At 47.7% G+C, this 26,824-nt stretch overlaps 3 protein-coding genes across 6 annotated transcripts in view; 1 reads left to right on the top strand and 2 right to left on the bottom strand.

The window, feature by feature from the left end:
- LOC120900513 (paired mesoderm homeobox protein 2A-like) overlaps positions 1–23,241 on the bottom strand; it is a 36,506-nt gene extending 13,265 nt beyond the window's left edge. For both annotated transcript variants that reach the window (XR_005739214.1, XM_040307607.1), the window contains exons 1-2: positions 21,578–23,241; positions 4,523–4,719 (exon numbers count right to left, since the gene is read on the bottom strand). Coding sequence is in view for 1 of the 2 variants with exons in the window: in XM_040307607.1 (XP_040163541.1) it covers positions 4,523–4,719; positions 21,578–21,923 (543 nt within the window). In the remaining variant the exon portion in view is untranslated. The remainder of the gene's footprint in view (positions 1–4,522; positions 4,720–21,577) is intronic.
- LOC120900512 (sodium-independent sulfate anion transporter-like) lies at positions 13,678–21,551 on the top strand. 3 transcript variants are annotated; one of them, XM_040307606.1, is made up of 6 exons: positions 13,679–13,990; positions 15,221–15,345; positions 18,990–19,141; positions 19,219–19,457; positions 19,535–20,315; positions 20,391–21,551. In XM_040307606.1, the coding sequence occupies exons 4-6, from the start codon at positions 19,242–19,244 to the stop codon at positions 21,182–21,184; spliced, it is 1,791 nt and encodes a 596-aa protein (XP_040163540.1). In that variant the 5' UTR covers positions 13,679–13,990; positions 15,221–15,345; positions 18,990–19,141; positions 19,219–19,241; the 3' UTR covers positions 21,185–21,551. The 3 variants fall into 3 exon arrangements, with proteins under 3 accessions (XP_040163539.1, XP_040163540.1, XP_040163538.1); XM_040307605.1 differs by lacking the exon at positions 15,221–15,345 and having other exon boundaries at positions 13,678–13,990; XM_040307604.1 differs by lacking the exons at positions 13,679–13,990; positions 15,221–15,345 and adding an exon at positions 15,833–16,012.
- A 1,439-nt stretch (positions 23,242–24,680) lies between the features above and the next one.
- Positions 24,681–26,175, bottom strand: LOC120903793 (putative N(4)-(beta-N-acetylglucosaminyl)-L-asparaginase CG1827). The gene is made up of 3 exons (XM_040313406.1): positions 25,981–26,175; positions 25,537–25,919; positions 24,681–25,377 (listed from the first exon to the last, which is right to left on the bottom strand). The coding sequence occupies exons 1-3, from the start codon at positions 26,099–26,101 to the stop codon at positions 24,826–24,828; spliced, it is 1,056 nt and encodes a 351-aa protein (XP_040169340.1). The 5' UTR covers positions 26,102–26,175; the 3' UTR covers positions 24,681–24,825.
- Positions 26,176–26,824: the final 649 nt, after the last annotated feature.

The following is a 26,824-nucleotide window of genomic DNA, read 5'->3' as shown; positions in this document are numbered from 1 at the left end:
CTGCCCGCTGCTCCGGCTCTCTTTCTCTCTCTCTCTCTGTCTTTCTTTCTGTGGGTGCGTATCGTGCTGTGTTTTTCAGCATTTTTTTTGTACAGACTTCTTAGACTTTTACCTCATGTATGTGTGCGAGGGAAGACCGCATCCTGTTTTTGCTTCATTTTTATCTCATTTAATTTGCACATACTTTCCCTCTTTTTTTGTACTCTGCACCATTCCATCATTACAGCTTCCAGGTCCTTGTTCTTCGGCTGGCATGATTTCTGCACACTACACATTGTGTATCACTTAAAGTGTGCGGAAATTGTTACAAGCAGAATATGCAAGCGAAATGAATTTTATTTACGATCTAGTGTAGCCTTTTCCCGGAAGCCAAACAATCATTGGGTTCATATTTCTTGGCTGTTGTTGCTTTCAACCGAACTGGAGGTTTAATCATAAGGCGGCATACTGAAACAATGTCTTAAAAGTCAATCCATCATATGAGACAAAAATGCTCTTTTTTCATGTATTACAAAACTCCTTTCTTCGTTGTTTTGACTTCTTAATGGTCATTTATCTAGAACACAATGCTCACACATCCCAACAAAACGTATCGTATTTTATACAATCACACAGCGGATCTATTGTATCAACAAAATAACAACGTTTTCGGTATCAATAACCACAATGAGGTGAAACGCATTAAGTATGAAGCTCTCAATTATGGATAACATCTTCACTCCACAACAAACGCGAATGATATGGGTTAATTAGCTTAATGGTTTAGATCGAGGTCAGCCATCTATCCATTGCACCCGTGCATTGCATTCGATTTTGCGATAAAAGTCTAGCCCAAAGCGTTGCAAACCTTTATCGCTCTTAAATGTTTACCCATGTCGCACAAAGAACACACCAGCAGGGGAGGACCTGGATCGATGTTTAATAGCCCTCACCCAGTCGCGCATACGCGTAAGGGTTCCCATCCGTACGACGTGTTTATGCCATCAAACACCACAGATGTGTGATGAATTTTAATTCAATCATCTCCGGAACGAACAAGGAGGGGTGCTCTTGCTTTTGTACAGTGCAGTTTAGATGGCCGTGAGGGATGGTGGTCCCCTACTTTTGGGCGAAACGTTTCTTACTACAGTGTGGTTGCAATGCACTGGTTTTAATTCATTGTTGGCAAAACGGATAAGCAAGAGGATTGGGTTTAGCCAAACCAGAACAAGCATGACGTTACATTCAATGTTACTTCTTAATCTATTTACATTATATTTCTTCTTTGGACTTAAACAGACTATTTGAAGTAATACTAATGTTATATGCTGAGCTCTGCCTTTAATTATTCAAAATAGGCACAAGAGTATGACCACATCATCTAAACTGTTTGTCACAAACATTCACCTATCTTTGACTAATCCTGCTTTAAACCTGGTCACTTTCCACCAACTCACACTAATTGACAGACCGATCAAACCCAGTCCTGCATTCGCAGTCGAACTTAGCTTCCGCTCAACCATGCTAACGTCAGCAACCGCGGTCTGACACTAATTATAAGCGCAGATTGCCACCTCAAAACTCACTCCCCGCTACACGACACAAACCTGATTGACACCGATCACCTGTACACAACTTTGTATCCTCTGCGACCCGAACCCAACTCAGCCAGGTAGGTAGGACCTCCTACACCCTCAACCACATTCAACAATTGCACGGTCAAAAATTTAATGAGAACTGCAACTGGTTGACCGCCATGCCCAAATCGAACGGGAAAACCTTTCAGTCTCCAATCAACTCCCTCGACAGAGCTGCGAGCAAGAGAAGAGGGGGTGCTTAAAATATCAATTCTCAACCACCCGACACAACTCATTCATATCCCGGTTATGTGTTCATTCCGTTCGGTGCTGCATTTTCCGCAATTCCAGAACATCACTGTACGTACATAAATGATTGCTACCGAATTTCATTAGCGAAATGCACTTTGGTGGCACCTTTTTGTTGCTCCTTTCTTTTGTAATCGGCTGGAAAACGAATCATTCGCACAAAAAAACGCTTTTATTTAAAGCATGGAAACAGCAAAAAACGACTCCCAACTAAAGCGCTCGGTGCTGAGGACATTATTTTTGGAAATTTGTTTTCCACGTCCTTTTCGTTCCGTCCGCTACGCACGGTCGCTTTTTGTCAATATTAATAATAACGCATTTCCGATGGCATTGCCCGAAAAGAGACCGTCGGACCGTTGGCTGCCCCGGAGTTGAATGAACCACGACCGTGACAGACGTTCGTGTTGACATACAATAATGCTCTATTGATTATTAAAAGAGAGCGAGAGAGCCTCCAGAGGACCTGGCCCGATCCGAAGCTTACTCTACGTCATTTGGCCCAACAAATTGACAGACAGGATTGCGATACACAATGATCAGCGAACTCCGCGCGCATACATGCCGCACCGTTGGGCGGTAGCACTTGCGCGACATATAATGTTCGATAATTGAATTGAAATTTCAATTAAACCGTCACTACTCGATCGTGTCGACCGGAAACACTGCAAACTGTGTACACTCTCTGCCACACGCACCCACTTCACCGTGCGCATAATTGAATCGATCAACACCTTCACTCCGGACAGCATCGACGGGGCCAAACCGGGCGAGCGGTAGATCTTTCTTGTTATTCATCTGTCAAGCTTGACATATGGCAGTATGGCAGCGGTATGATCGAACAACCGTCCGCTAATCACATTTCACCCGAGCATGCTGTGGCACTCACAGGCAGAGTGAAATTGCTTTACTGAAATGGAATGTGTTTGCGTTTAGCCTTTCCACGAGCAGGCCAGTCATCGTCGGGATGTAAATTATCGCATCCCACATTCTACTCAAGCCAGACACACCTTCCACGCCACTTGACATTGAGCGGGCTACCGGAACAAGAACCAAAGGCCAACAAATTGTTAACAATATTGGTTTAATGTGATTAAAGATAACATTCGATGTAATTCAATCAAAACAACATGGATGCGGTAATCTGCGGGAAAGAAGTCGTTTAAAATCCACAACTCCATTGGAGTTGGTGTCGTTGTCTATAGAATGGAGCAAAAAATAAACCGACCACCTACGTGATGTCATCTTCTCGTCTCGGTGTAGTAATTAAGAAACGCTTTAGTTTCAACGCCTCAATGTATGCAATCCTTGTAACAACACCAACTTGTTAAAACTTCATACACCACATGGAATGCATAATTTCCTATGCCAACTGCTATAGGAGTTCCCTCACTCATATCTTGCACTCCCATTTCAAGCCCTCTTTGCCCAACTTATCATTGTGAGCGTGTAATCTCACCCGACCAATCCACCATGTGACATCAATTTTGAGCCACTTCACACGCTCGTATCGGGTTACAAAACGGTTGCCGAAAGCCCAAAACGAACCTCTCCAGCACCCTCTGCAACACGTTCACAGGCAAATCAATTTGCGACACTTGTTTTACAACTTATTTTCTCGGTAGTTATCGTACCGGCCCTTCCAGCGCCGTGTTGAGGGTCGTGTCTAATCGAGGTGAATCTTGATGTGGCAGATTAGTTGTGGTAGTGTAACGAAAGCCTACCAACGTTTGCCCCCTGCGACGGACGTGTGCCTCTACGCCATGACATCCTAATCGGAATTGTTCTCGGACGTCGTCCGCTTCGGAAAGGAAAATGAACTCCCAAAACGAACTTCATCGTCCAAGCATCCAACGAACGATGCTTATCAAACGACACCCAATAATCCATCATTCCTTATTCCCACCCCGCACTGTACCTCGTCACAGCTAGATGACCCGTTTTTTTGGCCAGTTGTTTCTGGAACGCATCTGGGAGAGGATATTTTGATCATCTTTTCAAGATGTCTACTGATGCCATGATTGTCTGATTGCTTTGCCCAAAACACCTCACCGCTTGTAACGGGCTGTTTTCGAGGGAGGGCGGACAGGAGAGACAAAGGCAATCCATCCAAAATGTCCAATACACACACACACACACACTGCCGGATGGAAGGAAGGTGATAAATTTATTGCCCACTCGTAATCGTACGGCATGTGTCAAGCGCTCTCGGGGCGCCCCGCTATGATACGCGTATCCTGCCCTGGTTCGAGCGTCATTGAGAGAGGAGAGAGAGATAGTCATCTAAAATGCACAAACATTACCGAAGGACCCTCGAACCTGGGATGGCTCGGGCCTGTTTTGTTTTCTTCCTTTGCCCATCATCTTCTTGCGCACCTCAAGAAGGCTCAAGCAGGCTATGAAATATTGAGCAAGGCACGTGTCATAAATAATGGACTTTATTTGCACGCCTCTGCTGCGTGTCTTTGGAAGATGCCCTTTTTCCGGAGTCTTTGAAGAGATACAGAGGGAAGAGACAACAATGCTCCAGACAAATCCGGAACGCACTCACCCAAAAAAAAAGGAAACAATTTAATCAATCAACCACCCAACCAGCACCGAAGGCTCAGGTGGTCCGGTACGTTCGGCCGACCTGATTTCCGATTCGAAACAAAACTCACCTGTACGCGGGCCTCCGTCAGATCGATTTTCATCGCTATTTCCTCGCGCGTGTAGATGTCCGGATAGTGTGTCTCCTGGAAGGCTCGCTCGAGCTCTTTCAGCTGGGCCGAGGTGAAGGTCGTTCGTATCCGGCGCTGCTTGCGCTTCTCCGCCAGCACCGAATCGTGCCCGGCGTACACCTTGTACGGGAGGCCAGCTGCAATCGTGGGACATGAAAATAAAAACAAAATGGAAGAAAACATGGTAAGTAATGACTGTTACACGCGTAAGTATGGCAATATGCTGCAAACTGTTGCCACTATGACCTCATCATCTTCATTACTTCCTGCGGCCCGCGAAGTCGCGCTCACACAACAACAGGACATCAAATTAAAACGATGACTCCCTTCATTAGTGTTAATTAATTGAAATTAGGTGAGGATTTTTATATCGGTAGTAAAATTATTTACAACCCAAGCGCTTCCAAGAAGTCACCGCTCGAAAGAGCCCTGCTCCAAGCAGCTCACATGCGCACCAGGGGCCGGTTCTGAATTATTACTGCCCTGTTTGCGCGCACCCTTCGCAAGATGCCTCGAGTACCCTAATACCAGCAGGCTAGAGGGAGAGAGAAGAAAAACAAAACAAAATGATGGCGCTATAAGCCCGGCAGACTACGTAATCTGGCGCTGGTCGTCCTGTAGTCGGTAGCAAATGGATGTTGCTCGGTTGGGGAAGCGCAACGCTAAGTGTGCAGACGTTAATGTGTATGTGCTGCCTCACCAATACCAACGAAGCGCGCGCGTTGAAATTTTATAGAAAGAGAGCTACCACAATGGGTGCGTGTGTGAGCGAGATGAGACGATTTGAAGATGGCGATGGGAATCCCTTCCCGTCTCCATGCGCACCAAAGCATGCCCGCTGGTGGTAGTAGTGTGTAGAAATAGCGCAGTCAGGGGAAGTACACGCCATGTCGTCATTTATCTTCAACACGAATGACTAATGGGCAGGACAGTACAGGATGGCTTCCACCCTCGGTCGTTCGGTAAGGACGTACGAGGTACAAATCAATTTCTTCGCTCTCGTTCTGGTTGGCGCGAGTAAAGTTCTTCTCGTGCGCACACCCTTAACGGCCACCTTGAGCCTGTTCGTCTTTTCAGCGGTGCTATAAAGACGTCTGCACGTGCTTAGCTGTGGCTCTCGTGGCTCATATTTAACCGCTGAGATAGTACACATTTTATTTGACTTCTCTTCATTTGACTCTCTCTCTCTCTCTCTCTCGCTGTTATTCTCTTTTTCTTATCGTAATTCTCTTGATTTGAAGATAAACTGATGCTGTTTTTGTGTCTCTCACTGTCTCTTTTTATGCTTTGGTACGAGTTTGGAATAGAGATTTTATTATCACAACCTTCGCTCATCGGTTACGACGTCATTTTGTTGTTTTATTTATTTGTTTATCGTGTTCTGGCAGGTTTGCATCTCATCCGTTCTCGGGTTTTAAAGAATTATTTCGCAGAGATGAGATCTACCGACTTTAAGGACTGAAGTGTATTTGGTGGTATTTTTTGAGTGAAATTGAAATGAAATACAGAAAATGACAAACTGAGAATCGATCCAATTGCTTATTCAACACAGCTTAAAGACTACGATCGAAATGAAAACCCACAAAAACTCTTGAAATTTAAACCCACGTCCTCTCGCAAGACTCTTCCCCATCGACTACATAAAAATGTTTCCAACCGATACCAACACAAACAAAACTGTGCTTCACCAACACACCAAACATCGAAGCAGATGAGTTTAATGCCATCCTTTCAGCCCAGTTTCTCATCTTTATTTTCGACCAAAACCACCGCAGACTAACTCGTACACGCTTAGAAACCGACGCTCTATTTAACTTGCTGATAAAACCTTCACCCGTCTATTCTAACCCACCGCAAATACGGAATACGTAGTTGGGAGTGTTTGGAAGAAACTGTTCGTGCGTCTAACGGCAGTCGATTCGGGGACTGCTCGATACATCCGCCCGACGAGAAATTAAACGTCGACGCACACAAAATGGGAACGCCGTAATCGTAATGGCAACTGGAAGGATATTTGCATTAGCGAGATACGATGCGGCTGCTTCCCTGTACGGTATGGTACGGTGAGCTGCTTTCTTTTGGTATTGATTTTTCAACAGGTTTTCTCAACCATCCACCGTCCTTGCGTGTGGTTCCGTCTGCTTCTGTCGGTTTTGAGGTTTGAGGGCGTTTTTTTGCCCTCTCGGTGCCAGCTAAAATACACTTGAAACGACCGATAGTTAGGTTTCGGTAGCAGACGGACCGTGTTCTCGCTCTCCGTGCCGTGCCTTTTTTGGGTTGCAAATCCACAATGATCAATGTTTAAGCAAAGGATGTGCACGTACCCGATTCACCCGGTTTGAAAGATTTCATTGCGAAGCGCTTACCAACGAATTTCCGAAGCGATAAGCATTCAATCCCGTTTCCCATCAGCGGTTCGTTGCGGTTGTGTGGGTTTCTTTCTTTTTTACTGAAACGTGTTTCTCACCGCACTTGTTTGCTCCGTTCGAACGGGCAAATGTTTAACAACGACGTTGTGGGCGCTTGGAAATGCAACGGTCGATGCAACCGCTTTGCTTGCACGCTCAAACCGCTTTGTTGAGAAACGATTCGTGAAAATATTGAACCTTTCACTGATGTCGAAACAATTTAGCATGATTTTGTAGCGAGAGAGAGAGGCGAGAAAAATCAATACAAAATCATTTGCAAATGATTATTCATGTGCAGAAAAATCCTTTATAAATATGTTTGTAGTATACATTTTCGATACAAACACCAGGCGTCTCCATTCTGGTTTTGCTGCTTAGTCATTTTTGAGTATTTTACATACATTTCAGTCTTCAAAGTTCTCTACACTTTCAAGCACTGCCCAATCTCCTACAACAGTTTTTTTATTCTATTCTGTAAAAACTTACAGTCATTTTTTATCCCCACTGTTGATTTATACACATTGGCTCAAGCGATTTGTTCCTTCTCTTTTTTCCCCCGTCTATCTCTTGTCATGCTTCACTGCATTCTCCCTTCATACACTGTTATTGTTCATTTTACACGCTTGCTTCTTCTTTCGATTTTACTCTTCCCTGCCCTGCTGGTGTTTTGTTTACTCTGCAACGCTGCTATGGCTGGCTCCCACCTACTAGGCCTTCAGTTTCGTCGTTAGCGAAAAAGTCCTTTTACCCCATGGCCAGCCCGCCGCTCGCTCCCCCAGCGCTTCATCAAGGCCAAACGGTACCGGTAGCTGACAATTGGCAATGTTCGGGCAGGCGGAAATTTCAATGCAAACAAGCTAATTTTCGACCACGGCACGGCCTACGGCACGAGCCGGAACGGTACGAGCGGCAAACCTTCGTTGGCCCGGAGCGCACGCTGGTCGGTCTGGCCTCACAGCGTAACCCAAAGGCCCGATGTATATTTGATGAGCAACGTGAGCTTGATTATAGGGGGGGGGGGAGATAACCCCGCATCGACCGTGCATCGTGGGCCTGGGAGCTTAGACGGACAGGTCGCAGTCTCCCGGGTGGCACGAACCGTACGAAGCGATGGGTAAATATTTACCTCCGCCACCTTCTTTTCGGACGATGTGTTCCAGGCGCTTCTTTGAGTGATGTAATTTTTGTTCTACGGTGGCTAGCCAGGGGCCTCATTGTTTGCGTGGAATGAGCGTCGAAGCGATTGTCCAAAGACAATGAAGATTGCCTACTGTTAGGCGTCTTTCGGCAGTGAATTTCTACATTATGAAACTCGTTCGATTGCTCATTGAAAACATGTGAAACTATTACAATGTACTATAGTCATGAAAAATGTCCATAAATATGCCTTTACATCCATGCTCAAGTTCAACTACAGTACATTAAGTATAGAAGCAATGAGCTATACGCAAATCTTCATACCGGATTATGATGCACAGCCAAAAGTTTCACCCCCCGTGTGGTTCAATCATCCTTCCAAAAATGATTCATTCCGATCGTTCCAATCCAGGGGGTTTGGACATATTTTTGGCAACCTGCAAGAGTCAAGGATTATTGCCAACGATTTTCGGCACTACATTCAAGACATCTTTTTCCAACTTTGCCAGTAACTCCCGTTTCGTGAGTTGATTCATCGGTTGACTGAGCGCAAACAAGGGAGGAGAAAAACAATCCCCATTTCTTTTGCAGTCGACGGCACACTCCAAATGGACAGGGCGTTGCTTGGGTTATGGATTATGGTCAATCGGTATTAATCTGCCATCGGGCAAGGAAGCAACATCGTCCAGCAGCCAGCCATCTTCTTGCTCTTGCATGAAGCGGTGGAAGAAATACAAAAAAAAACAGTCCCGGCTGAGAAAGATGAAGACGTACCATGTCTATCCGGTTCAATTACTGGACCAATCTCTCAAAAACCTAAGCACTGGCACATACACCGCACCACATCGGCCGAGTATTAACCGATCCCATCCGGAACGGCTACGATCGGATGGGTCATTTATAGTTTTTCTCCCCCCGCGCACTTCTGTTCTTCCGTTTTCCCACACACTTTTCGCAACCCATTTCGAATACAAATGTGCCCGTGAGCGATAAAAATGAAGGGTAGAAATGGTTGATCCGGCTGTACATTTGTTACCCCGTAACAAACGCCCGTCCTGAAACTATCTCAGGACAAACGACGATTGAGTGCATGAAGCGTGTGTGCAAGATTTCGCTCAACCATATCACGGCTCCAGAAGAACGTCTTCAAGAAGCGTGTGCTTCGAGCGCAAGAAAACCACCAAAGAACTAACCGCACTCTCACGGCCCATTCGTCATGCAAAATGCATACAACACATCAACAGTACGTGAAGAAATCTCCGCACAAATGGCATCCGTGCCGGAACATTTATTAGGTCCACCGCTTGATTGTTGCTGTTTGCTGACGTGGCGCAACCAGGCTGCAATAAGTTTCCATCAAAAGCTTCCCCGAGAAGAGCGTAGATGTGTTGAAAGGTGAAAGGAATCATCAACCATTTCTGCAGCTTCTGACATTAAAGCTCTGGCCACTTTAAACCCTCTACCCCAACACAAAAACATGTTAATTCGATAATCACATTTTTCATTTCTCGCTTGCCAAAACCCGCAATGACGCATAATTATCCTGATTTAATACACAACCCGGTGCCTGACGATTGGCCGATGAACCACAGAAAACAGTAAATTGAGGAGATGGGGAGAAAAAAAACACTCTTAATCGATTGATAATAACTCTTCGCTGTCCAGTCCGGTGGTTTGCACGGTAAACATGAACCATAAACCACGCACGTACACACACACTCAGTACCAAATGCAGCCACAATCCGCAAAGAAAAGCCATCCCCAAGCTCCCGGTCGGCTGGTACCGCAGACCAATGCCGTGAAATATGATATCCGATTAAATGGCTACTAATTGCCCGTCCGTAATCCAATTTGCAACATCATTCTCAATTATCAACAATTACCGACCCCCGGGCTGCAATCGAATTAAAACTGCCGAGATTTGAATCTTAAAATCCGGGCTTGAAGTGTTGCTGAATTTATTATGACCCTTAGCCGCGGCCCAGCCCCAACAAAGTGGCCCAGGCGCTCAGAGCTTTGTGTCGTATGGTAAAACCGCAACACGAATGCCAATCGGCTTACCATCTCACCGACAATGGATCCCCACACAACACACACAAACAACGCGCTACGCAATGTGAGGCTGAGCCATTGCTGAGCAGCAACAACGTCCCCAAAAAAAGACGGACGGATAGTTTTCGCTTCTTTACAATAGACGGGGCGAACTTTTCAATTCTAGTCCCTGCCTGCAAATCCCCAAAGATTTCCAACGTCAGATTCTCGTACGCAAACTTCCAGTGGGAGCGAGTGCTGCTGCACGGAACAGAAAAACAGAGACAAAGGGACACACACACAGGCATACAAGCGATAGAGAACTGGTTCCGGTGGCCAGAGTTATGGTTTGGGCAATGTTAATTTATTATTACACTACCAATTACGCCGGCATCAGTGATAATCATCGTCAACCGGGGACCAACCCCGAGACCGGGGGCCGGGGGCCCATCGAGATAAAACCGACGCTCAACCACATACCGACCTGCCAGCTGTGTGTGGGTGGGTGTGTGTGTGCATGTCTTCCATGTGTGCCGTTTTGGTCTCGTTTCAAGGCACGACTACGGCACACAACCGTTTTGTCGTCCGGTCTGGTACGATGCCATCCATTCTTGACTTTAGAGCGGCTTTCCCCATTGAAGGAAATGAACAGAACCGTCCACCGTAGCCGCTCAGTTGTGCACATGTGGTAGGGTAGACTAAGACACTACCAAACCAGCCAGAACTTTCTTACCATTCCCTAGTCCCAAGAATGGGAAGGAATTATTTATGAGGGACTATTGCACAACGCCAGCTTTCACTTTGGAGCTCGGGCTGCTCGTGAGACGAATATCTAAAACCACCAACCGCCAACGCCGCAGGGCCACATGCAAGGAGGCTGCGTGCGTGTAATGTAAATTTAGTGCCTATAACATTAACGCTATTAGAGCACCGTTTTACAGAGCTAATGTGGTTTAATTGCGGCCTCGGCTGCGATCGTTAGCGAAGCTACATCCCGTTCGTGCCTGTGCGTGCCCCGGGACTCGAGTCTGCCAACGTCCAGCATTTGCACAATTAGTGGCCGATATTTATCGTCCTGCTTACGGGTTCGATACCACTCTGGCAAGAAGTCCGCAGGCTTGCTTCGGCTAACTTCGGACGGATCTTCATGCAACTTTAAATCACTGCCCACCCGGCCCACCGTGTTTGTGCTTTGCATTCGAACGTGGGCCATTCGTCTCCAGGTAAGCAGGAATGTGTTACTAAGTGTTACGTGAGGTTTACGTGACCCTTAACGCTTCCGGTTCGACGCCTGCTGCCCATGGTGACTTAATTGGCTGATGGCACGGTGGATAGCTTTGCTTTGCGGTCGATTAGTTACGATAATGGGTTTGTGGGGGCTTTGGTTTTAATGGCTTTTCGGGGAAAGCGTGCTTCGGAGACGTTAGTCAAGTGATGTGATGCGAACAGAGCTCGAACGCCTAGAGCTATGCAATTTGCATCACTCATCTCGCTACAGTAGCATCCCAAAATAAACACACCGATCGTAGCAGATAGCGACAACTAGATCGTTTTTCCGCTCGAGATGCACACGGACCGGCCTCCAAGCCGGCCAAACAAACATCGTAAACATGGCGTACTACAACGAAACACCCTCAATATTGCACCAATTAGCGTAAAGTCTCAGGGCCTGCCGGGTCTGCCTTATCAGCCTGGCGAAATTTATGGTTTCGCACGAATATGACAACTCCCTTATCACCGGGCGTTCCTACCATTCATCCGCGCAAAAACGTTTCTAATCCAAACGACATCTTCCATCCATCTTCCCTTCTAAGGCCAATAAAACTGACCTGATTTTGATCCGATCTGATTGCTCAGAAAACAACACCCTTCACCTTGCCGTTTGGAAGAGAATGGAGCCCATAAAGCTTTTGTCAATCTATTTTCGGACCTCCGCTTTATGGCCCTGCGTTGAATGGATTCGCAGTGACCGATAGCACCCGCAGCAGATAGATTTTTCAAGGCTGTTTGTGTGTACGTTTGCCGCTGGCGAAACTTTGTGCGAGCTTTGCAGCTCTAGAAGCCTCCACGGCGCGGGTGACGCATGACGACCTACAAACAGACAATGGCACCTTACCGCGCCGTCCCGGGTCGTTATCGGGTGCGATGGGATGAGTGTTTATGATCATGTTTTTATCGTGCATAATACTCATCCTCGCGCCTTGGTGACAGCAGACAGTTGGCTTCGGTGCCAGCTGCCATACGGCATGGACGGGTGTAGCTCGTCCCGGGACGCAAAGGTCAATTCTAGGTCCAAAGAAAACGGACATGCAGTTTCGCACTGTGCGGGCGGGTTGAAGGAGCAAACTTCAGCAGGTTATCTTGCTTGTTTGCCGTTCCGCGGCATTCCCGCATGTTTGCCTATGTTTTATGAGGTTCGCTCTATCGCGCATTTCTTCCATCACCTGTAAGCGCTCCGCACAAGCAAAGTGACGCAAACCGCCCAATCGTCCCAACCCGGGCCCATGATTTATGCTTTTATGAATATTTTGTTGTTTTCGACCGCCAGCGTGTGTTTGTTGCCAGCTACCACCATGCGGAAACACGTTACGTTTACGCACGAGCGTGCGTGGATGGCGCTGTTTACTCGCGTGCGAACTGCCATTATCGGATGCCTGCCGCACGAGACAACCGCGGAACAACCCACTTAAACGGTAAACTTCAATTGTCAATTAGTAGATTCGATTTCTTACTGCTCCCGCTCTGCTGTGAACGGCATGTTTCTCCCCCTTTCCGTCGCTTGGGAAAGATAAACGTGAAGCGGGGTGGAACGTTTTGCGATCGCTCGCCGACGAAGCTGATCGACGAGATAAGACAATCGGCGAGAAATCGTCAACATTTGCAAGCGTTCTCACGACCAGAGAGGAAGCAAACGATTCATTCTAACTTTGAGAAACGGTGCAATGTTAGACGTTTTTTGGTGTGTTACTGCATTAAAACGTTTTGAATGTTTGTATAGTGCACATCGCGTATGAATTAATTGCTTAGTCTTGTAACAAATTTCCTTTCCTCCTCGCAAACAATTTAAAATTTAAATATTGACATAACTTTTTAGTACACCTACTGTTTTCCCTCTGTGTATCGCCCCAGTCCGTATTGGGTCCTCTATCTCCCGCTCTCCTGATTTACCGTACTGATACGAACGCGATAGGAGAGCATTTTTGCGCGACTTTTGCGCGAGCCGCTCAGCCTGAGCGGCGTAAGACGAGACCTTTTTGTCTGAGAGCCACTCCGCTCCGCTCCGCAAACCAAGTGTCCGCTTAGAACATAAGAGAGAAGACAAACAAATTACTAGACCCCCGCACTACCCGATGGGGGCGTAAGAAAGAGAGATGCAATTCAAACAATTCACAGCCGTTTCGCTCCCACTCGCGCCGGCTGCAATGGCTACCGACGAGGCCGGGGACACGCTTCTTGCGCGTTACTGTGAGCACCTTCTGCCGGGTGGACAGATTCGATTAAAATTTCCCCACCATCGGCCGAGTCGGCTCAGTAAACCGTTGGCGCACGGTACGGAAGGGTTCCCTGAGTTTTCCGTCTCCACATCCTGAACCTGTTCCTGAACCCGTGACGACTGAACCGTCAAGCAACGCCTCCCACTTGGGAAAGTGCTTGCGCAGGCACGCTGCCGGTGGAATTGTGTGCTACGGCGTTTGATTTGAAGATTTTTAATTCGAACAAAAGTCTTCTAAAGTGTAGCGGGATTATTGTGGTGCGTGTAGTGTGTGTGTGTGAGGGTGTGTTTTGTGAAATAATCTCGCAACGGTAGCAGCAATACAAGATCTACAATGTCGTAAGTATCTATCTTTTGCTTCTTTGTTCGACACAGTGCATCCAGGGCTTTTAGGTTGCATCGTAAAACAACACTACAAGTGGACCTAGATCTAGTTTTACACATCCTCACATGGCTGACCTAATGCGCTAGTGAAGTATTTGCTCTTCTCGCGACCAATCTTGGTTTCGTCACACTACCGGACACTTGTCAAGCACATGCGCCACGTCTGCGGAGATAAAACTAATAGAAACTATTTAAACCAAGGCAAACTTAACATTGAGCCAACTTAAGAATGAACAGCAAAACAAGCAACGCCTTATCGGGCGCCCTTTCTGTACATCAAATAGTACATTTTGCACACATACACTCGGTACTCTGGTACAAGCGCTTTGACAAGTGTCTGGAGCGGCTGAAATCGGGCAGGTGTGCTAACATCCCTGGATGCTAGAATGAAAAAAGCACTTTCCAATTGATTTTTCATTATCACGACCTTGTCTGATGAAAGTGAAGCAACACACAGCGACTCCCACATGGCCACTCGAAATTCTGCGAATCAATTACAAAACAACACGAAACCGAAACAAACGCTAACAACTCTTTTGCAAGTCTGGGCAAACAGAGTCGGGGAAAGAGTAGAAAAATGTCTATTTTTCGCGCGCGTCATTTTGTTCTCTTTTTGCATTGTTCAAGCTCACATACACACCTCATACCTCGACGAATGGTTACATGCTCATATTTTCTAGTTAATTCCTTTCCTTCGAGATGTCTTTTCATCGTTCGTTGCACCGTTCCGAAAAGCCATGTTTGAAGAGTAACGCGCTAACGTAACGCACTTAGTTCAACGATCGGACTAAAGATCACCTATGATAACGCGAACGACGTTACCCTAGCCACGCTCAGCACACTGCCGAGCTGTACGGACAGATAACAAACCGTCATCCGGTTAATCGTACGATTCCGTCACCCGTGAATTATCATAATCCATGCAAACAACACTAACACTTTGCAAAAATTCCTTCCAAGTACAATGCACGACCAAATCAATCAAAAACCACCGACTAAATTGAGCAATTAAACGCATTCTGTCGCGATCAGATACGAGCCGGCGATACGAGCTTCGCTTTTGCGAACAGATTAGCGAACACAATCTCATTCGCAGTGTTATTAGCAGTCGCCCGATTGATCGTACGCACGTGTTTGTTTGTGAAAATTCGCCCGCTAAGCTTCGTTTTTGCGTCTTTTGCAAAGATTGCTCGTGAGCTTCAACCACACACATGAAGTGATTTATGGACTTGGACTTGGACGTCACTAGCCGAGCTGTTGGAAGCACTTGAACGATTAGCATCACCAGGGCCTTTATCACTACAACCACGGTAAGCGACCAATTGCATGCCAATTGCAGTTATCGTTCTGCGTGCGCTTACCTCGTAGGGTCCACATAATGAGGAAGCTTTGAGCCTGACTGATCTAGACTGATAGGGATTTTACGTAACTTTTTGTTGAATTAGCACAAGAAGAAACACCTACAAGGCATAACATGGCTAAGGCATCAGCTTGAAAATGGAGCAAAGGAGCAAAAAAACGGCGAAAGTAAACAACGCCATATGCACACGCAAATCATTGACAGCTGACGCAAACACGTCCTAGAGCAGGGACCGCTTCGCGTTCACAGTTGACACTTGCTAGTGCTGGCAGTCGTACACTTGTCAGTGATCCAAGACACTGAGCCGATGCTCGATCTCGTGGGTAAAAATACGTGCCTTTTTGTCCGTGTATTGCATACGCCAAGAAAAAAAACAACAACATTCACTTCGGCCACTTTCGCTCGGAAGGGTTCGCAAGGGTTTCAGCTCGATGCAAATCGGTATCGGCGATCAGTCAGTTAGTCGGTAGCTTTCGGTTGGGCCAGACTTTCGAGTAAATCGCGCGTTGAGCTCATTGAACGTTCGCGAGTGTTTCAGTGATGGCCAACAACAACGATTCGCCAGAACCTGCGACCAGCAGCACCTTCAGCCTTACCATCCCACGGATAGACATTCGGTAAGCGTTGTTTGTTGGAAGTCAGCAGCACCCCGTAACATCGGACACCCCGAAGAATCTCGTGATCACTTGACGCGCACGAGACGCAATGCGATACGATACCCGTACGGTTTACAGCCTGTGTGACTAATGCTGTGTACTGGATGACGTTGCTCAGTAAACCGTTTCCCATCCCCCGCCGGGTAAACATGCCCGAAAAATCTGCACAAAAAAGCCCACAAAGGCAAACTAATTAAGCAGCGCCGCTAGCGACGATAAGAATCGCGTGCTTTGGTGGTAAAGTAAAGATTTGGCCACGCTTATCTTTGCCGATGCTGCCCAAAATTGCTCTGTTTGTTTGTTTGTGGCATTTTTCCCCCGCGCTGTTTGACCATCTCCGCTACGTGCTCTAATGTCATATATTAGCTGATAAATTTGAACACTGTGCAAATTGCGAAAGGGTGCAATCTGCACACACAACAACAAAAAAAAAACACGGAACAATCTTCCAGCATTCCGACAACATATGCCGCTTGTCGTTATGTGCGGCCCATGGACCCGTGGTGGCCCGTGTGATGCGATTTTTCCACTTTCCATGATTGGCAAGCGGCATCAAGCACAACCCGTCGTTATCACCGGTCTCGTGAAGTAATATCGTGCTGACAAATGGACAGCTCCCTCCACCCTTGTCAACATGACACACACTCACGTCAGATTGAACTCTCGCGCGGGGCATCATCAGCAGCAATCGTACACGATCATAATCGAGTTTTAGTTTCTTTTTGCTTAAACTTGGCTGTCTCTTTTTTTATTGCCACCCATCAAAACGGCCTTATCGCGACAATTGACACCTTTGGCATTGCGGTGGACAGCGTGCCAACTGTGTGTGCGTGTGCGAATTGTGGCAGTGCCTCAGGTGCACTTGCAACTTGTCAATCGAGTTGCCACGAGCCAGCGCTGATATCAACAGTGGGCAATGAAGGCTAGCCAATAAGCTTTTGATAGCTTTTGACACCATCAAAAGTGGACAGTTTACTAGTGCCTGGAGATATTGGGACACCAAACCAAGAGCTTGGACAGGATCCTGAGCTGAACAGAGCTGTATCAGCTGACTGCAATTGTCTCGAAAAAAGGAAGGTTGCTTCGTTCAGCACTCTAGCAGAAGCGTTTCTGTTGATGCTGTTAAACGGTACATGGCAAAGCCAGAGATACACATACGTCGCGTCGTTGTTCCGAAAATAGACTTGCCCAAATTACGTTCTCGCGTTCATGAACTTCACGTACCACGATGGTTTCTCGGGGCTGATCTCGGTCACCAAAGACAACCTGGCTGTGTCTCTGTCATGGCCCGTTTCGACCAGTTTCATCACATCACTAGCGAGAACTTCCGCACCCATTGGGCATGGATGGTTTACTCGTCGTTTCCTCTCAGCCAGCACCTCACATGAGCGCATCACGTGAATACTACACCTATCGTTCATCTTCCCAGCCCTAAGGGCCCTGTGTTGCAATCGTACGAGAGAACTCATCTCGGGGTGTACAAACAATCCGCGCCCGCGTTGTCAAAAGTGATTGGCTGCCAAAATCGGTTAAAACGCCGCACTTGAAACCATACATCCCCAAAACTCGGCCCTAGTGGGAGCATTTTCGCGGTCAAAATCATGGCCGTTCATTGCACTGCACGTGTTTTTCTTCTGGCAGCGCGCACTCTGGCACCGGTGGAAATGCTTCAAATATCACCAATTAATCACATTTCGAAGTAACAACCCTTCTTTTTTTTTGCTGTCCATCTGCATCCGGCCTGGGGTTCATTACACGTAGCAGTATGGCACGATTAGCTAAGCATACTACGGGTACACACTCCAAAGCGGGAGCACACGAGCGCCTTCGAGTGGACGGAACAGATTTACCACCTGGCGCAGACGGACACGCTCTGTTTATCCTTACACAGCGGAGACACGACGGTGGATTTATGGCCGATAGGCGTTGCGGTGCGATGCTAATTCTAACCAGTCTACGTACAACCCGGCAAACGTGACCGCACTCGTGCTATCAGCAAGGTAGCAAACACGAGCGTGAGTAAGCCACGGACAGGTGAATAAATTATGATCTGACGTTAGTTTTGCGACAAGCAGTTTGCCGCGTTGGTACCAGGAAGAACACTAAAACAATGCTCCTAATAAGCATCGTTACTTTTACTTTCGTCTCAATAAGTGTGCATGTTTTTCCAACACTTACGCTTTGCGACCCAGATTTATGGGATGCCAACCAAGCTCGTGTTACGTCAGCTGATTCTGGTGATTAGAACATCGTTCCGAGTTCTTCTTTAGCTCATCCCTCTCTCAAGCATCACATCATCCCATCGCACATGTGGAATACAGTAGACATTAAAGCAGGCATTGGCAAAAATGTTAATTTTAGCACACCAACACAACGACCGCTAAACGCTGCTCTCTGTTGTGTTCCGACAAGCGATTGTCGGTAGGCGTCTTTAACGTTAGTTAGGGAAACAATAAAAAATGATTATTTCCTTCCTTTTTTTGGATCTTTCCTCATTTGTTTTATGTAACTATGAGCGAAGAAGGTGATTTGTAGCTAAGCACTGTTGTTTAAATCCGCATCAAGCGAGAATAGTGCAAGCAGTGGCACTCAATGTCTTCCAATATCACTTCACTGTAAGCCTATTGCATTGAAACTGGATTACCAGTGGCGTGTGGTCCAACACCTCGAAGTTGCACTTGAAAATCCGTTTATTGCGCAGCTTTGGCGTCCCAAGGGCGACCTTGAGGACGCGTGTACACTGAAGCACGCCAAAGGTTTAACACATTGATGACTCATAGCCGGCTCAATTCACACATTTTGCTGATGACTCCAGCTGGCAAGCCGCGCGTTTTACGAAGAAAATGTGAAAAACAACACCACCGGCAACAGTTCACAACAAACAGCCCACTAAGAACAACACTTTGTTCTCTATCTCTCTCTTTCTCCACAACAACAGACGAACGTCCAGCGACACACAGCTGGATAAGGTGCAGATCAAGTCCGCCTCGGTTTACAACATACACGGGTTGAGCGGCTCCCAGCACTCCCTGAGTGTGCCACCGATTCACAAGGATGTTGTCGGGTATCGCGGTAGCAACGAGTTCATATGTAAGTAGATATACCGTATACGCTCTTTTCCTTCTGATTGCTGTACTAACGCCCCACATGCTCTCGCACGCACGCAGTGACGGACGACAAACAGTCAACGATGGATCAGATCAAAGCTATTGGGCCTTGGGCCCGGCGCAAGTGCAAGAACATGTGCCGCCGTAAGATCCTCTACAAACGTGTTCCGGTGCTGAACTGGCTGCCAAAGTACAACATGGATGATGCTGTCGGAGACCTGGTGGCTGGTATTACCGTGGGACTCACTGTCATCCCGCAGGCACTCGCTTACAGTAGCATTGCCGGACTACCCGCTGCAGTAAGAATCAGTCCCGATGATTTATGTGTCCAGAAACAGACTTGATTCTCACTGTCTTCTTTTGTCTTCTTCTTCAGTACGGTCTTTATGGTTCCTTCATCGGTTGTTTCGTGTACATCCTGCTCGGTTCCTGCAAGGACGTCCCGATGGGACCCACCGCAATTGCGTCTCTCTTAACCTTCCAAGCATGTGACGGCGTATGGCAGCGTGCCGTTTTGCTCTGCTTCCTGACCGGCCTAATCGAGCTACTGATGGGACTGTTTGGGCTTGGCTTTCTGATTGACTTTGTGTCCGGACCCGTAAGCTCCGGCTTCACTTCCGCCGTTTCGTTGATCATCCTCAGCTCGCAGGTGAAGGATCTGCTGGGCATTGCCGCCAAAGGAAACACCTTCATCGAACAGTGGTCGTCCATTATCGATGACATACACAACACCCAGGTCGGAGATGCTCTGATGGGTTTCATCTGTATTGTGGTGCTGCTGCTTATGAGGCTCCTGCCACGCATCAAAGTTGGACCTCCGGATGCTTGTGATCAGTCCGTCGCTCAGAAGATCATCAACAAGTCACTGTGGCTTATTGGAACGGCTCGTAATGCGATCATTGTGGTGGTTTGCGGTGGCATCGGTGCTGCATTCTATGAGAATGGAAAGGAACCGTTCCGTATGATAGGAGATGTCCCGAGCGGTCTACCAAGTGTACAGGCTCCACCGTTCTCGGTGCCAGAGGTAAGGGATGCCAATGGAACGATCGTCCAGGAGTACGAGAGCTTCGGTGACTTGTTGCAAGGTTTGGGATCGATGCTTATTGTCATCCCGTTGATTGCTCTGCTGGAAAACATTGCCATCTGCAAGGCTTTCGGTAAGTGCTATTAAACCCTTGTAGAATTTTCCCAATATCATGTCTAACCCCACATGTCCTCTCTTTGTATTCTAGCTGATGGAAAGCCTGTAGATGCTACCCAGGAACTGATCGCGATTGGAGTATCCAACATTGCTAACTCTTTCGTACAGGGATACCCCGGAACTGGAGCCCTGTCACGTGGTGCCGTCAACAATGCCAGTGGTGTACGCACTCCATTCGGTGGCCTGTACACCGGTCTGCTCGTTATCCTTGCCCTACTGTTCTTCACACCTTACTTCTTCTACATCCCGCGAGCTGCACTAGCGGCGATCATCATTGCCGCCGTTATCTTCATGATTGAGGTGCGTGTCGTAAAACCAATGTGGAGGAGCAAGAAAACGGATCTGATCCCTGGAATTGCGACATTCATCGCCTGCCTTGCACTTCCACTGGAGTACGGTATACTGGTTGGCATTGGGCTGAACATTCTCTTCATCCTGTACCATGCTGCTCGGCCCAAGATTCACATGGACCAGGCCGTCACACCGTGCGGTGTAAAGTATCTCATGCTCACGCCCGATCGCTGCCTCATCTTCCCCTCGGTCGACTACGTGCGCAACCTTATCAACAAGCACGGTCTGAAGAGCCAGATTCCGGTCGTGATTGACTGTACGCACATCTACGGTGCGGACTTTACGGCCGCCCAAGTTATCGACACGCTCATCAAGGACTTTAAGAGCCGAAACCAACTGCTGCTCTTCCTGAACCTCAAACCGTCCGTGGGTAACGTGTTTGAGGGAGCCGATCTCGAGTATCGTGTGTTCTATGACTTTGAGCAGCTGGACAAGGCTATTCAAGAGTGTCGCCGAAAGAGTATCCCTGCTTGAGGGGCGAACGATCCAGATATACCTGGCTACCTAACGCATAGAGACTTAAATTAGAAACAAAAGACACAAGTGATCTGTACATTTAGGCGATAAAGACAACCGTTAAGCTATTCGAACGCACGACGGCGTTCCTTTCTAGTACTTAATATGTTCACCACAGTTCCTGTCGAACGTCGTAACGTCGTTTAGTGCGCTACTACACACCCGATGTCTGCTGCACAGTGCGATGTAGTAACTGTGTGATTTGATACGACGAATTTAAGAGCAGACATTGTGTCTGCTCGCAAAGACACCCATAGTTTGTAAGCATTTGATAATCAAAAAGCAGAAAATAAACCTATACCATGTACTTGTAATGCAAAACGGAGAGAACAGTGGCGTTTTCATACTTACACTGCAAATTCATCGATGTCTGGAACATGGAGGCCCGATGCACGTCCTGGTGTGTCCGGCCACCCATTACCGAGCACTGCGATCCGGGCCCGGCTGCGGCGGCTGCATGGTGCAGCGCACTCATCGTCACATTGCCCGGTCCGACCCCGGTACCGACGGGATTGTACGACCGCGCCATGGACGCTGCGGCCGCCGTGTAGCGATAGGCGGCCTGCGACATCTGGCTGCAGGACGTGAGGTCCCCGTACGAGCAGGGCATATTGCCCAGCCCGGTCGGGTCCATACCGCCCTGGAGGCAGCTAGAATCAAAGCTAGCTGCCGCCTGGTTAAGGTAGGAGTAGTCCATATCGTGTGGATAAATTTTGACGGCTTTTTAATGTACGCTTCACCACAAAAAAGAGACAATGGAGTCGCCCTGTCTGCAGAGCGTTTAGTCACGTTGCCCAAGGGCGTAGTCAAGTCGTGGTAAACACTTCACCCGAGTATCGATTATCCGTATATTGCCTACCTTCTAGGCACACTCGCTCGATTTATTCGCTCGGCTTTCTTCACAATTGCGTACGCGGATGATGATAATGCTGATTGCAATAATACTTTCACTGATCGCTTTCGCGGGGGAATTTTTCGAACGATGAAATGGACGGTTCAATTCATGCCGCGTGAAAGCGCAAAAAAGGTAAACATCGATTCGCGCTTCGAATCACCCGCAATGAAAACACCAAATTCGCACCTTTTCGCTGCCGAAACTGGATAAACGGAAAAAAATAAATATACACCTCCAGCACTCGCCTACACACACGCACTCACACTGGCCCACACAAACACCCGGGGATCGTTTGGTTGAATTGAAATTAAATATTAATTTCCAGCTCTCGCCGCTGCCTGGCCGCGCGTACTTGCTGCTCTGCTTCCGGTTGAGTACTTTTTTGCGGTAGTTTTCACTGAATTTGGTGTGTTTTTTTCTCCTCACTTCCCTTTCGTTCGTTCACTTACGCGTCGAAATGTCTGTCAGTTGAGTTTCCCGACCGTTGTTCCTTGCCCCCTTCCGCTGGATGAAGGTTGTTGAAGTGCAATTTTGTTTTCCGTGTGCTGTAGTGTGTGTTTTTTTTCGGCGTTATTTATTTTTATTATCCATGAATTTTCCCTCACTCAACGCACTTGCCTCCACAAAACGACGGATTGTGCCGATTTTCACGTCGTCACTGTGTATGAACGCAATGTTTTACCGCACCTGGCTGATGATGGGTTATTGGCCCATTCGCGTAAATTGGTGGCGTGCGGAAAGGTCGATTTTTATTGTTATTTTTATAACAAGTAATAGATCGAAGAGAATTGTGGAAGAATTTTACTTCGTTTTTATAGGAACCGAGCACACCATTTGATTTTTACACCAACATTATAAGCACTTTTAAGATGTTTTCAAATTCCTTCTCAATATTAACACCTTGTTTATGTTCACCACCCTTCACAGCGCCTACCAAAGGACCTTATTATTCGCTCCAAACCATCAATCGAACACTTTGAGGGAAAATGGGTTTGCCTCAGCCAACACCGCACACGATCGGCGCAACGGTGAAATCTCGACTCAAACTTTTCGCTCGCACTGACTTGTCGTGAGGATGCAAGGACGATGCTGCCACTGCTGCTCGGTTGCGACCGGTTGCTTGCATTCGCCGAAATCAAATGATAAGCTTAATTCAATAAATGTGAACTCAAAGCCTGTCCCGTCACGATAGTCCCATCTGATGCTGGTGTTTTCTATTGTTGCAGGCGATCCGTCGGTTTCCCCCGCGCAATTTCCCTACAGGAAACAACACATGTCACACGCACCCGTACCGTACGCAACCTGCCGCAGACGGCGCAAACAGAGCAGAGGGTCCAACAACCAACCGCACACGTTCGTCCTTTTCCTTCCCGTGGCAGACTTGCGGCGCGAGAGCACAAACACACGCTGAGTCGTATCCTTTTTGCGGGTCGATCTCTTTCTACTGCACGCGGTGGCACGTGTTCGTACGCCTCGAGCTCTCCGGTGCGCAAGGATATTGTTTCACCCCAACAGCATCCAACAGCAAAGGAACCCTCTGCCGTTAAGGGGAAAAGTACAGTTTTTCCAGCTGGGCGTGGCTATCCTTGCACATGCCGCTCTAACCAATAAGCGCACGGGAGCAGACAGCAACGCGTGGAGAGCGTTTTCCGTGACGTCACAATTGCGTTTTTCCCATCATGTTTCCAGCCAGCAGTTCTTTTCCACGGTGCGTCTTCAAATAAATGCTCGTTTTCTGATTCTTTGCTAAATATTCTTACCCCGGGTATGCAGTTCCTGCGAGAGTCGAACTATTTCGGTACGAGAGTATTGGTTCGACGTCCAGAACTGCTTCCCTGAATGAATATGGGTGTTTGTGATGGTGCCGCTAGTATTAAACCTCTTGAGACATCAAGTTGGAATTGAGCTCAACAACAACAACAACAAAAGGACATACACACACACACGCAAACAAAACCCTGCAAGCAAAACAACCGGGCCAACAATTTAAGGACGATTCCCCAGTGTGGAAGGACGGCGCTGCGATCAGACATTTCTGCTGTATGGTAGGGCGATGAGATGAAAAAAACAGTGTGCAACATTTTATTTACAATTCTTCTTCTTTTTGCATTCCTGTTTTCAACACATTCAACACAGATTTCGATGTTTATATTTCACTGAGCGAGTGCATGTTTGGTATGGTTGCTTTAAACAAAAAAAAAACGAAGATATGGACCATAGTCTCTGCACACACACTACAGAATGGGATAAAGCCTGGGAGATAGGTGTGCTGCCTCAGTGCATTTGGGTTACTCCAGAACCGGGGCACAAAGGATTGTTTGCCCGTCTGCTCCAAGACGAGCGACAACGTCGACACCGACAAGACGAGAAAGCCCTTCGTGTCGCGTGTGCTCGAGCCGGATTCCTCAAAACAAGCCCCGAAGGTGGATCCTTTTATTGGATTACGATTGATGATTTCGCCTGCCCGCGCGTGGCGTCTGTTTAAAGTTATCGCCGGTGTCAGGTTATCGCCTTGTAATGAATACAACATAATCGCCCCGGATCAACGCGACCGTAAAGTGGATTTAAAATTTTGATGACGATAATTTTATTATGATTGTATTAATTGCTGCTCGAACTTTAGGGGGTGGATTCCGGGTTGCCAGGATTAGTCGTACTCGATGTTGTTGCGAATGTAATCCCTCCTTTAATCCCTTTATACCGGTTAGCATTTGACGGTTAGTACACGCACGGCTCCATTGGCTTCGGTGCCATCGGCCACCGAGTATGGGAACTCGTTCATCCCATGGCAAGCCGCCCCATACCTCCCTTCCTTCGTCACAACGACAATCCCTCCGACAAACGATGAATAGTACTTGGCAATTCTTGCAATCGCCTGCTGTCCAGCCTCAGTAGGATCTACACCATTCCGCATCGCCTCCACGGCCAGCAGGGAAGGTAAAAAGCGCATCATAACGTCTCCATCCCCGGTGGCTACTGCTGCGCCCACTTCGGAGTCTGCGTAAGCTCCGGCCCCCGGTATTGGAGAGTCTCCCACCCGCCCAGGGATCTTATGACGAGCTCCGTTCGTTGACGTTCCTGCCACCACGTGTCCTTCTTCGTTAATTACGATCATGCTAATCGTATCGTGGTTGTATTGCCCGAAATCATACCCAGATCGATCGAAAGAAAGCTCTGCTATAGGGTCCGGTTGGACGGAGTTGGCGGACACTGGTTCATACGGACCACAAGACATTGATGGAGAAGGAATCACGTTCTGAAGGAAGAGAGAGAAAAAATGATAAGAATGTGCTTTCAAACTGTTATGCAAATCATTTCACGTCCCAATCAATTCACCCTTGAACTGATAACGGTGTGGTTTTATCTCCCTACCCCGCTGATGACCCGCACATAACGCACACACACACACACTTACCTTCCAAAAGTTTGGCTGACAGTGATTATTCTTCCACGCGCTCCACATACTCTTGGACGCGTCCGTTTGGAGCGACTCCCGCTTGAAGCCCATCATGACGGCAAAGTCCGTCGCCTGGCTGCCGGCAAGCAGCGTGTGCTTGGTGTTCCGCAGCACATACTTGGCCACCTCGGCTGCATGCTTCACGTCGCGCAACGCCGCCACCGCCCCGATGTCCATCGTCTTCCCGTCCATCAGCATCGCGTCCAGCGTCGTTTCGCCGTTCTCGTCCGGGCTGCCACCGAACCCGACCGTCCCATCGCACTGCTCCCGCTCGCACACGCTGCATCCCTCCACCAGCGCCTCGATCGGATCAAACTCTCCCACCGTCAGGGATTGGTATGCTGGAAGTGGAAGTTGGTAATGTTAGCACAGTGTAAAGTGTCACCAAAACCCGTCTCGTACCTCTCAAAGTGGCATTGGTGAACCCCCAAGTAGTCGCCACCAGCGGTAATCCGGCCTTAGCAGAGCAGAGAATGGCAAGAAACAGCACAACACGGAATGAAACGATCTCGAGCCGCAGCATCTTCGCAGCAAAACAAAGCAACCTGTGCGGCTAACGTCAAATTATCATCTGTCAACAACGGAGAGCGATCGCTCGAACACTAACGCAACGGTGGCATTTGAACGTTATCAGTGTATCAGGGCATTTGCATGTGCGTGTTTCTTCCCGGCCGCTCTATAGATGTCCGCAAATCAGCTGGCTATTGCCCTCGTGTTAGTGCGCTTCATCTCTTTAAGTGTGTTGATAAGCGTTATACCAGGTATAGGGTGGTTCGGTCCAGAAAACGGTTAATACAATATTTCATATTTAAAAAATTACTTAAAAAGAGTTAAAATAATTATCACCAAAGTACTACGACATGAAGTATGTTTACATTCGTCTAAATGAAGTCGGTTTGAAACATTCCAATGCTGGTGCCTCTCGAATCACTCCCCATTAATCACTTGCCTCCCGGGCCCAAACCAACGTTACCGGAAAATTTCCCATAAAAACCGTTTCGCTGTCAATATTTCACTTCAAACAGAGCCGAAATAAAATTTGAGCTATGGCCACAATGTGTCCCTTTTTCGGTTCGTTCCATTCCGAACCGAACGTCCACGGGCAGTGCCGCCTCCAGTCAGTCAGTCTTACAGCTCTCAAGCTGCCCAACACCGCCGCGCAGGAGGCAGACACAAACACAACCCACCGCCGGTGGGGCCACCGTGCAAAACAAATAAATTCATTTAATTTCGTTAATTATTTTCC

This window comes from Anopheles arabiensis, chromosome 3, assembly GCF_016920715.1.
Source record: "Anopheles arabiensis isolate DONGOLA chromosome 3, AaraD3, whole genome shotgun sequence".
Taxonomy (NCBI): domain Eukaryota; kingdom Metazoa; phylum Arthropoda; class Insecta; order Diptera; family Culicidae; genus Anopheles; species Anopheles arabiensis.
This window is presented reverse-complemented; position numbering and strand designations above follow the sequence as displayed.

Bases quoted from the DNA above. Each gene is read 5' to 3' on its own strand.
- LOC120903793 (XM_040313406.1), bottom strand. From the start codon at position 26,101: ATGCTGCGGCTCGAGATCGTTTCATTCCGTGTTGTGCTGTTTCTTGCC. The intron at 25,920-25,980 runs GTACGAGACGGG...TTCCACTTCCAG, and splicing joins CACCAATGCCACTTTGAGAG to CATACCAATCCCTGACGGTG. The intron at 25,378-25,536 runs GTAAGTGTGTGT...CTCTTCCTTCAG, and splicing joins GTCAGCCAAACTTTTGGAAG to AACGTGATTCCTTCTCCATC.
- LOC120900512 (XM_040307604.1), top strand. From the start codon at position 15,936: ATGGCCAACAACAACGATTCGCCAGAACCTGCGACCAGCAGCACCTTC. The intron at 16,013-18,989 runs GTAAGCGTTGTT...CCACAACAACAG, and splicing joins ATCCCACGGATAGACATTCG to ACGAACGTCCAGCGACACAC. The intron at 20,316-20,390 runs GTAAGTGCTATT...TTTGTATTCTAG, and splicing joins TGCCATCTGCAAGGCTTTCG to CTGATGGAAAGCCTGTAGAT.